Below are 11,753 nucleotides of genomic sequence, written 5' to 3'. Positions count from 1 at the left end.
GATTAATCTGATATTATATACAAAATTATTAAACGATGTAAGTATTTAAAATTAATATTTAATGTAACAGATACCAGCTCTAATAAAAGTGTGAAAATATTGTTTACATAATGTGAACTAAAAAATATTTCATTAATTTATCGGTAGCATAGAAATTTGTCTTTTAACGTTGATAATATATTTACAAAAAAAAATAAAAATACAGCACTAAGTAATCGTTAATGCCAAAGTTTGATTAAGTGATTTATAAAATGATGTTTTCTTTCAGCAGTTTTTTGCATATAATTGGCGATACCTTGAAATATGCCCCAAAAATAATAAAGGCAAATCTGCCTGAGAAGGATAGTCATCCTTTTTAAAAGCACACTAATCTCTTTGACCTTAAGTTGAGAGCTGAAGCTGATGCTTTCCAAGTTAATTATCTGCTTTTCAAGATATATTCAATGAACCAATGCATCAATTATATGTTAACTCTGAATATGAAAAAGACAATGGGGTCCGCAGACTCTAAAGAGACACCTATTAAATTTAAGAATCTTGTTACCTTCTTCTACGTATCTTTCTAATAATTTTATCATCGTTTTACAAAGTAGATATTAAATGCAAATGTGTATTTTTTTTGGCCAAAAAATATTTATAATTTATTTATATAATATTGAAAATAATCTATAAACGTACAAAACCAAAAAATAAATAATTATTCTAAATTTTAGCAACAAACGAACGATAAAAAGTTGCCATTTTTTGGAGAACAATTGTAATTTTTGACAGTCTTACATGTTGTATTTCCCCACTAAACAAGATTATTTTCTATAAATTTTAAATAAGTTAGCCATCAAATTTACCCTTTTTTTTAAATATATTTGAGATTTACTATCTTCAAATACTATGAAATTAATATAAATGGTAGTTGTAATATGAATTACATGAGTTATATAGTATATACGAAATCGTAAAGATTTAACTATATTTACTTTTTTTTTTAATGATAAAGAGTTTTCTGCGTACTTAATTAAAAAAAAATATTTTAGAGTCTCTACTTAGCTAAATTAAAAAATTATGAAACAAAAAATTTGAAATTTAATTGCTTATAAAAAGTGAACTTTATTATAAAGATATTAAGATTAGTATATCATAAAATGTATTCAATTATATAAAATATTTATCATTTTATGTAAAGTTTTTCTCTAAACTGTCATATGTTGTATTATTCGAGAGGTTAACTCAATAAATGTCAAACTGATTTATTCAATCCTATTATCTAAATATTTTTTCACACTTTCAATGATCTTTTAGACTCAATTTTTAGGCTTCTAATCTTAAAAAGTTTATATATTTTATAATTTTTTTTCTTTATCACAAACTAAATCAAAACTTTGACATTAAAATTTAAAAAATTAATATTTAAATCAACTGAAAATATAACTCTAATAGAGTCTACTGAAATTTTTGACCAACATTGCAAACTCGAGAAGATATGGATCTCAAGTGAAGTGAAAGTTTGGAAATCAGACAACTCTTGCAGGATGAACAGAAGTTATTAGCCCCCTATTTATGGACCTCGGGAACTTTTCTTCGATAATTTGTTTTGGGTAGACATCCTTTGTTTATGATGTCTAATAGGTAGGTCCCATCCTTTCTTTTTTTTTTCCATATAGCTTGGAATTTGTTGCTTTTGTTCCTTTTTCAGAAGTATTTTTTCACAAGTTTGATTGAAATCTGCATATTTAAACCATTGTATTACCGATCCTGACTTTGATTCAAGTCGAGTAATCAATTGTTGGTAAATAATTTATAACTAGGCTTGTATAATGCACAAATGTATATATTATGATGTTGATCTTTCTAATAATAACAGGTCAATGTTAATCAAGTTATTGTATATGTAAATGAACAGAGTAATACAAATTACTAAACAAAGACTACTTCAGTCTCTTAAATTTGTTGCTTACATCAATTTTATCTTTTAAAGAATTATGATATTAAGTAAGTCATTCGAAGACTAGAAATTCTATGTGACTATTCATTTTCATAATCCACAAGCAATCTCCACTCCAATTGTTTCTGCCTTAAAATAACTCAGACTAGAGGTTTCCGCTGCTCAAGTAATATATACACATATAATTCGTATTTACAGAGAGAGTATTATGGATTCACTTTTTCATATTACTAGTGATATGATATGATAGTATTGAAAAAATTGTTTTTTTACTTAAAAATAATTAATAAGTTTTTCAATTAATCATGATAAATTTCATTTTATATATTTTTTCTCGTTCAATCGTGATTATGGATTATTTAATGAAACAAACGACATTCAAATTTATTTATTAGCTATTACTGTTTATATTTAATAAAAAGATTTCGTTAACTTTAGTCTTTAGAGTAAATTTAAGCATTTATAAATAAAATAAATTTATAAAAAAAAATATAAAGTTATTATATTAAAGTTATAAAAATATAATAAATATTTTTTTAATAAATTTTTACAATTATTAACTGAAATTAACATAACTTTTAATAAAATGAAACTATTATTTCTCTCCTGGATAAACACTTTCAACCTTGAAACTATCAAAGGTTAGAAGACATTTGAACCCCTTTTCTTTCAAGCCACTTGGATAACTTGCCGATGTTTATCTGTTAATATCCTAGTTAGTAATGAAAAGGACAAAATTTACACGTTTTTCTTTCTTTCATGAACTGCTTATACTGATTATTAATTAAAACTTTAATTTTATTTTGAAAAATAACGTAAAAGAGTATTTATAATACTACAGTTAATTATTAATTTTTCCCTAATGAAAAGTGCTCGCTGAAACCGTGCTTCAATTTGTCTCCGACCTTTACCCCACATTTCCAAGAAAAAAGATGGCTATGATTTGAGTGTATTTGTGATTTCAGTTGCTCTACAATTAGAAGAACTAATAATGGCTATGGCAAAATCAGATATTACCAGCTCTTGCTGTAATCCTCAACTAATTTGTCTTGTTGTGACTAAATTTGGGGTTTGGCTGTAGACAATGAGTTTATCACTTGTGAGCAAATTGAATGGAGATGGTTCTCTTGCAAGCTGCAACTTGCAACTCGGTCAAGCGATTATTTATCATTTGGTTTCGTAAAAAATTAAACACTAAAGCACTTGACAATTTCTAAATGAAAAATATTATGTGAACGCATAAAATTCCTCCTTCTACACTTTATTGAACATATAGATCCACTTACTTGGCCATTTTTTTAGCGATAACATTTCTTTCTTGTTTATCATATTTACCTTATATATATATGGGTAAGATTTTTTTACATTAGTGTAACTCTAAGCCTTTAATTTAATTTATATTTAATAAGTTATAATTTATTATTTTTTAGATATTTAGATATAAGTTAAATAAAATATTTAAATTAAGTATTAAAATTTTTAAATTTATACTGAATGTAAGAACACATATATAGATAAAAATAAAACAAATTAAATTAAGTTTTTAAGACTCTAGCTGTGTTTATTTATTTGATAAAGCTATTTTTTAAAGACTAATCTGGCCTTAAAAACTTATTAAAAAAGTATTTTATAATATTTTAAAAAAAATAAGATACAGAACCTTATCTCCGAATAGGTTAATAAAAGATGTAAATAAACAAATATAAGCATTTAAATAAAATAAATATATATTCTTAAAATACTATATTATTATCACTGTTATTATTCTTATTAATAATAAATAGACTAATATATTAAGTTAAAAAATGAGTTACTCGAAATTTGACCTTTTAATTAAATAAAAAAATAATTGACTAATGTAATAAATAAGTTTATCCTAACCTAAAATTTATATAGGTTAGGTGATAGGTTACCAACAAGTAAGTTGTCCTATTCTCACTTCTCCGTCAAATTGAGAACAAGAAAATTAAACATTTTATTTTATTTGAGAGCCAAGGAGAAAGGAAGGAGGATAGGATTTGAAACGACGACACAGTTAAAAAAATTTAACTTATTATCCGTTAGAGCACTTAAAAGAGTAAAAAAAAAAAAAAGTCTTAGCCGAATTTAAAAATTTAGTTTTCAGTTCAAAACAGATATATTTTTGGTCGACAAGATCCATGAACTTGTATAAATAAAATGACAATTACCACTGGACTCCAAATTAGACAATTCAGCGAAATGGATTGGGTTTTGGCCCATGAATACATGTGTGGCTGGCAATCATTGACAAAAAAAGAAAAGAAAATGGCAATCTAACGACCAAAAACAGAAAAAGAAAAGAATCTGAAGAAGATGACAAGAAGGGAGAAAAGTGAAGTAATAAAGAGTCTTTGTTCACTTTTCTCATCCAAGAGAGCAAAGAAAAGTGAAAATAATGGCAAATGAAAGTAGAATAAAATAGAGTAGAGTAAATTTTTTTATTTCATTTTTTGAATACTTTTAAGATAGAGCGAGTTAAAAATATCCCTCTATTATTTAGGAAGTCAATGGAATCATAAGAATTATAACTTTATTATTTCAATACTGTCCTTGTTCCAAATGTATATTTGTCCACACTAGGCATTATTCATCCATACTGTGTATGGGGCAAGGTTGGCACTTGTTACTCACCATTTCGTTCAAATATTATACATCTTCAAGCATATTATTCAGTTCAACCATTCGTTTTATTTCTCTGCCAGTGCCTTTAACTTTAAGCATCTTCAATATCAAGATAGATTAAAACACAAAAAACAACTATATGGCTTGGAGGGTGAACCTGTTAAAGAATATTGGAGGAAATGAGAACAGTAAGAACGAAGGCAACATTGCATTACTTTTCCATACATCCTAACTTAGAAGGAAGAAAATGAAATAAAATAATCCAAACAATGATAGGATAAAAATATAACTTTATTCCTTCATTTATTGTTAATAAATATACACAAAAACAGCAAGAATTAAGTTATTTCATGAGTAACTTAATTCTTAGTTCACAAAATATTTTTTTAATTTTTTTTCTTTTCTTACATTTCTTATAGTCCAAACACAATGTAAGTGAGAAATTGTTCATAGAAGTAAAAAAGTTTATATCTATTTTATGTTATCCCTGTTGTGAAATAATATAAGGCGAATACTTTAGTTTTATAAGAACACATGGTTTTATAGTAGTTTGTTTTTAATTTTTTATTCATTAAATAAATAAATAATTAAACTTTTGTTTAATTAAAAAAGAAAAACATATTTTTATATTTATTTATTCTCTTCCACTTAAGCAAAGGCTAATGGGGTGTAGTGTAGTGGAGGGGGGGTAAAAGTCTTGTCAACATGATTGCAACTATGTTTTCTTTTCAAGAGTTTGAGTGAAGCACTCCTCATGCACAGGCTCTAGTTGGGCCCTTTCTTTTATTGATGATGTTCATTCATCCACTCAACCCTCAATCTTAAAAACTCACAATAGCACTCAATCAATCAATCAATCCTTCTTGACTCATGACTCTCCCTCTTTCGTTCATTACTACCACTACTGTCAGCTATTAATATTAAAAATTATATTTTGTTGCTTTGAAAAGCATTTCTTGTTATAAATTTAGTTCCCAGTGATGTTTGACCTACCTTACAACTCCACTAATTCATTCTTTATATATATATATTGGTACGACTCTATCTCAATTTATTCTTATATTTGTGGCAGTAAATGCATTAATCATAAAAATATTTATACTGACAGTTAATTAAAATATGTTATTAATATCATCTTAAAATTAAATTTTGTAAAAATTAAAAATATTTTTGATTGATATAATAATTTAACATTAAATAATATTATAATTTTGTATCTAATTACTAGAAGGAATTTATTTAATATTTTATTTATTATTTATTTTTACATCTCTTTTTGAGATGTATAATTTATTCAGATGTTTATGTAAAATTGAACACATCCATACAAGTATATGTGCTTAAACTTTTATTATATAAAATAATTAAAATTATATTTTTTATTTAGTTTAGTTGGGATAAAAGTTGGTAGATAAGATAGATAAAAAAAGAGTGAATAAATTAATTTTTATTTTACAATTAAATGAAGAGAAATCAAAGAAAAGTAGAGCACATAATTTTTTCTCTATCCCTAAAAAAGGAGAAAATAAATTTGAAGAAAAAGATTTTTTTTAGTGACAAATGTATTCATGTTAAAAATATAAATATTATGTAATATAATTATATTTTTTTAATACAAAATTTCCTTTTCTAATAAAAAAAGTTTTTTTTTTCTTTTGTATTATCATTTTCCGTATCGGAACAAATATCTGCCGAATCCTTTAGTTCTTGCGTGAAAATCATGAAGGTGTACTAGTGAAAATGCTGACAGATTGCAATTTTAGAAATATTTTTTAATTTTAAAGAGTATTTTTTTTATACATATGTATTTTTACAAAAGACAAAGTAATTATAGACAATATGATAGATAATATAATTTTTCAGATATTTAGATAATAAAATATATAAAAGTAAGGTACCTACTACCTAACAATGATAATAGAAATATATACTATATTAATATTAACATGAAAAAATTAATTATAGTAAAATAATAAAAATACATAAATACAAAACTATTTCATTTGCTGCAACTATCCGTGGACGTGGCAGACAGATCAGACAAGTGACAGGGACCAACCCATTGGGTAGTGTGGGCCAATTCCATTTCCATTTCTCTCTCTCTCAACATTGGAAGACAGAACGACAGCGTCCCGCGGGAAGCACGGGCGAAATTTTCTGTTGTGAACTGTGCCCGAGTCTCTGCCCCACCTGCCCGGCCCCTCTTCAAATCCTTGTACCACTCCCAGCACCTGTTCTTCAAAATCACTACTATATGCTTCATTCTCTGTTTCCACATGTTCCACAATATTGCAATTGCAAGCCAAGAAATATTTTTCTTGTGGACCAACTTCCATTCAAAACATGCATATCTATACCGTTACAAAAATCTTAGTTCATTCAACTTCCAAAATGAATACATATCTACTTGCTTTCTCATCTTCTTTTATAGCAAGTTCATCACCTTTTCCCATATTATTCCTGCATCGCCATAATTAGTAGCAGTGCCTCAATAAAATAAATGCCAATCAGCCACCTCTGCACTGCACAACTCATAGTGCAATATTTTTTGACCTTATCCTTTGCGCTCCACTGAATAATTGTTATATTTTATAATTAACCTTCTTAAAAGTTTTAAAATGAATATTAAATAAAAAGTTAAATACAAAGAAGAAAGAAATTTAGAACGTCAAGAGTGATGGAGTGAAACAAGATACAAGGTAAATGCATAAAGAGAATGTTATAAAATTGTGTATAAAAGTAATACTACTATATCTTACCCTGCATCATGTTTTAACAGTTTTAGTTGCTCTGACACTATTTTGATTGGTAAGTACACAGAGCACTCCTTTACCTTTAAACAATTTTAACCACTGTATCATATAGGCTAGGGCAAACAAGTAGCGTTATGCAACGTACCTATTTTGAGAATTTTAGAAGCTATTCATCCATGTTGTGCCTTGGCCACACCCATACATTATATGCCAGAGCTTCTGCTCAATTTAAATTATTTTAAAATTTTATGAAGTTCAATTTTCACATATTTGCGTAAGAATACAATTTAAACTTACTCCAAATCCTAACTTGTAACCATTAAGAGGAAATTATCTTATTAATTATCATGAAACAAAAATCTTCCCATTGTACGAGAAGATGACAGGATTACACTGGAAAGCGAAAATCAAATACTACAATGATTCAATTCAAGTACTTAAGATTATGTCCGAAATTTACACGAACCTTATTTTATTTGCCTCCTCAATATTTCACCTGAGGATCTCCACTTGCAGGTCCTCCAAGCGTTAACACTAACCCTTGAAGATCACTTCTGATTTTATGCTCCTTGGATACAGTTGGAGTGCCGCGCATAACCGGCAATGGTGGAGCCACTGATGTTTGGCTGGAACCATGGCAAGTCTCTGCATGCACATGATTGTAGTTCAAAAATGCTTGAGTGGAAGGAAAAGAACTTGCTAGAGAACAATTTGGTTTAGCACTGGCCCCGCTTGAGACAACTCCTGCTCCTTGCTGCATTTTTTGTTTGTTATTGAAACTAGTTAGTTGCAAGTTGCAACACTAAGATAATAATCATAATGTGACACATTATAGCACCAAAGTTCAGAAACATACAGGTGCAAATAAGACCCCTCTGAAAATCCTTCCATTCACAGCTGCAGGAACAGGGTTCACCACGTGTTGAATGGGTCCTCGCCCAGGGGATTTTTGCTCTGCAGCCTTATGTTGAGCCCTTTTTCTATCCTCATAATCAATAAGACATTGTTCTTGTTTTAGTTTATGTTCTAGCAAGTGAAGATCTTGTGGACTTCTTACTGGGATATTCTTCAAAGTTCTCTTATAACTAGAGCCATTGTCATGTTGGCAAGTGGTTGGAGACAATGTATTTGAATTTTGACATGGGGACCGTTCTTGATATGGAGATGAATGAAGTGACAATGAGAGAAAATTTTCTTCTTGTTCCGATTCAACATCCCACATCTTTTCAGCGGCTATTCTTCTCCTCTTTTGTCGGGAAGTCCCTACGTAAAATCCTTTTATTTTCAGTCAATTAACCCCTAAAGTAATATGATATATATTAAGATTTAAGTAAGATATTAAGTGTAAGTTTCAACCCACCTGAATCGAAATGATAAGGTGGCACTTTTTCTGAAGCAACTTCATAAGCTCCTCTTCCAACAACTTGCACATTATTCCCCATGGCCACGAGAATAGTTTTCTGCTTGAAAACTCACTATTAGTTCTAATTTTGATAAAAAATTGAACAAGGTAAAATAATGGGATTGTTACATCAACTTCAGTACCGAGTTAGTATCTGCTTCTCCTGTGATAATCTTCTTGTCTTGATTCCAGTAAGTTCCAAAAGGTTTGCACATGGGAATGTGGTAATGTCCATTTGGGTGCTCTGCTCCTAGCTGCAACACTAACAGTTCATTGAGAGGACGTTCATCTTCCCCACACCTGCTATCAACAAAACAAAAATTGAACAATTAAGAGAGAGAGCGGAACATTGTAACATTGGCTGAAAATTGAAATAAAATTGATAGACAGGATTATACCCGCCATATACGGCAATATCCATGTCTACAACAACAGCCGTGTGAGAAAATCGCCCTTGCAGCTGTTGACCGCGTATATCAAGTTGCGTCCATGAACAAGTGCAGATATCAAAGATCCAAACGTCATTATAGTACCGTTTATCTCCAACTCCTCCAATGATATAGACCTGAGCATCAAGCAGAGTTCATATACTTCAGATTTCTTAATACAAATCGTATTTGAGCATCTTAATTTGAAAATGATGTGCCTCTATGCAAATAAATACAAATGTAATGTTGTCTTAACAAATCTAATAATTTAAGTACATGTTTGGTTCAACTTTTTTCTGAAAAAATAATTGCTTAGTTCTTTTAGCTTTTGAAAAATAAGCCATTATTATTTTTGTAAAATTAAGCTGAACTAAAACATGGTATTAGTAATAGGGAAGTCTTAATAAAAATGAATACATCAGTAATATAACTTGCCTTTGTTCCAATATTCACAGCAGCATGACCTGCCCTGACTCCTGGTGGAGAACCTTGAATTGTCATCTGTCAATAAAATGCCAATAAAGCCATTGTTAAATCCCATCGAGTGAAAAATACGTTAGTTTCCTTTTTCAACAAAACCAATAGCAATTATCAAAGAGAAAGAGGGAAGACCATACTCTAGTCCAAGTCATTGTTGCCATATCAAGCATATGAACATTGCCATGATATTGATCACCTGAGTCTCCACCATACACAATAAGTTTGTTCCCAATTGCAAGGGTACTGTGACTGTCTCTAGGGACAGGCAAGTCACCTTTCAACTCAGGAGAAGTCCAATTCATGGTCCGAAGATCAAGAATATGCAAATCATTTAAATAATTAGCATGGCCTTCTCCACTACCACCAAATATCACTAATCTTTCATCACCAACGAGTGTGGCAGTATGGCTTTCACGTGGAGAAGGAGGAGTCCCTTTACATTCAGGGCGAACCCACTCTTTAGTAACAAGATCCAATATATGAATATGATTCACCTTCTTGAAGCCATTTGTGCCACCAAACACTATCATTTTATGCCCTACAAGGACAGCACTATGGCTATCTCTAGGCCCTGGCTTTTCACCCGTCGTAGCAAGCTTGCTCCAAACCATTTTGTTAAGGTCCAAAGTCAGAACATCGCAAAAATGCAGTCCCCCACAGCAACCCTGAAATAGTAGACACTATTTTCTTATATGACTACATTTAAAGCTTACAAACCCAAGAAACATAATCACTAAAAGCAAAAAGAACTTTCATAAAGTCCACTATTTTGCTCACTTGCTTCCACATGAAGAATTGTATGTGATAGAACAAAAGAAAGGTAATAATGATTATGTTCATGCATTTTCTTAACTTTCACACGCTGCATTAACAATATGAACCAAGTAATCTCAACCTAAAAAGAAAAGGCAAAATCTTTTTATGTTAATCTCTTTACTTTTAATTGTGCTTAAATTTTTGCAATATCTATTTAGTGGCAAGACAGTAATAAATAATAAACTAAGAGGTTTTCAGATTACCAGGACAGTAAAGCAGCACAGTTTCTTTTTCAGTGCATGCTTTATAACGCAAGAAGAATGAAAATGTGAATATTGCTATATCAAGGAAGCAGAAAAATGATGGCAACCCAAACACGTGTTGTCACACTAATTACAGTAAGGAAAATGAATTCAGACAACTGTCTCCAAGAAAAATGCTAGGTAAAAGAGATTGGGAAAAAACTAAAATTCAGAGAAGAAAGTGATTTGGTTCTTAGCCACATATAGATAGAAATAACGCAGTAATTAAAGAAGTAGTAGTCATACTCATAGTAGTACTAGGAGCTCACGAAATTCTAAAGCACACTACAAGAACAAAATTCCCAGAGATGAAGATACATGACTGTACAGGAAAAACATCCCCAGGAAACCAAAGGAACTAATGAGGACAACCAGTAAAGAACAGTTTAACAAAACATCTAGAAGTGATTAAGAAGCTAATTAGTGGTTATGAATTACTAAATGGAACTACGACAAAAAGTTTAACAAAAGCTTCTCTCTCTCTCTCTTCCAGTAAAAGGATTTTATCTCATACCCCAAAGACATACATAAGCCCCTTGGAGAAGCAAGCAGAGTGCCCCCATCTTTCGGAAGGATTAGAACCCAAAACCTTTGGACACAGCCACATTGCTTTCTTCTTGGCAACTTGAGCTACCAGAGAACCCATCTTTCTATATTCTTTCTCTCTGTGTGCGAGAGTGTGTGAATGTGTGAAGTTCAGTTTAAACTTGAAAAAGTTATGTTGAGCACAGTGATTGACAAAGATGAAGAAACAGTCGAGGAGGAAGAGTCGTATGGAAAGAGAGATTCAAAGAAGACATCAACAAGGCAAGTGATGTATCAACAATCAATGTCAACGGACATGAAAAGATGGGCGCTTTCAAGTCCAAATCACTGTGGCAACCAACAGCAACTGATGGATGTAGTGAAAAGAACAATTTTACTCTCCCTCCCTTCGCATTATATATGTTACATTCTACCCTCAATCCGATAACAAAAATGGCGAATGCCAACAAGCAACAAGGTTGTCCACCAAACTAGTTAAAATTATAAAATAAAAATTTTTGGAAA

At 30.2% G+C, this 11,753-nt stretch overlaps 1 protein-coding gene across 1 annotated transcript; it reads right to left on the bottom strand.

Moving 5' to 3' along the window:
• Positions 1 to 8,862: 8,862 nt before the first annotated feature.
• LOC113861090 (protein GLUTELIN PRECURSOR ACCUMULATION 3-like) lies at positions 8,863 to 11,349 on the bottom strand. The gene is made up of 5 exons (XM_027493700.1): positions 11,218 to 11,349; positions 9,783 to 10,310; positions 9,601 to 9,666; positions 9,136 to 9,302; positions 8,863 to 9,037 (listed from the first exon to the last, which is right to left on the bottom strand). Exons 1-5 carry the CDS (start codon positions 11,347 to 11,349, stop codon positions 8,863 to 8,865), a joined length of 1,068 nt encoding a protein of 355 aa, XP_027349501.1.
• Between the last annotated feature and the right edge of the window lie 404 nt (positions 11,350 to 11,753).

This window comes from Abrus precatorius, unplaced genomic scaffold, assembly GCF_003935025.1.
Source record: "Abrus precatorius isolate BTA unplaced genomic scaffold, Abrus_2018 Scaffold3, whole genome shotgun sequence".
Taxonomy (NCBI): Eukaryota; Viridiplantae; Streptophyta; class Magnoliopsida; order Fabales; family Fabaceae; genus Abrus; species Abrus precatorius.
The sequence above is the reverse complement of the archived record's forward strand: the minus strand, read 5'-3'. Positions and strand labels throughout refer to the sequence as shown.

What these genes read in the sequence shown, in the direction of transcription:
- LOC113861090 (XM_027493700.1), bottom strand. Translation starts at nt 11,349, where the DNA reads ATGGGTTCTCTGGTAGCTCAAGTTGCCAAGAAGAAAGCAATGTGGCTG. An exon ending in GGCTTATGTATGTCTTTGGG is followed by an intron (nt 10,311 to 11,217) that starts GTATGAGATAAA and finishes CTACTATTTCAG; the next exon opens with GGTTGCTGTGGGGGACTGCA. An exon ending in CTGTGAATATTGGAACAAAG is followed by an intron (nt 9,303 to 9,600) that starts GCAAGTTATATT and finishes CTTGATGCTCAG; the next exon opens with GTCTATATCATTGGAGGAGT.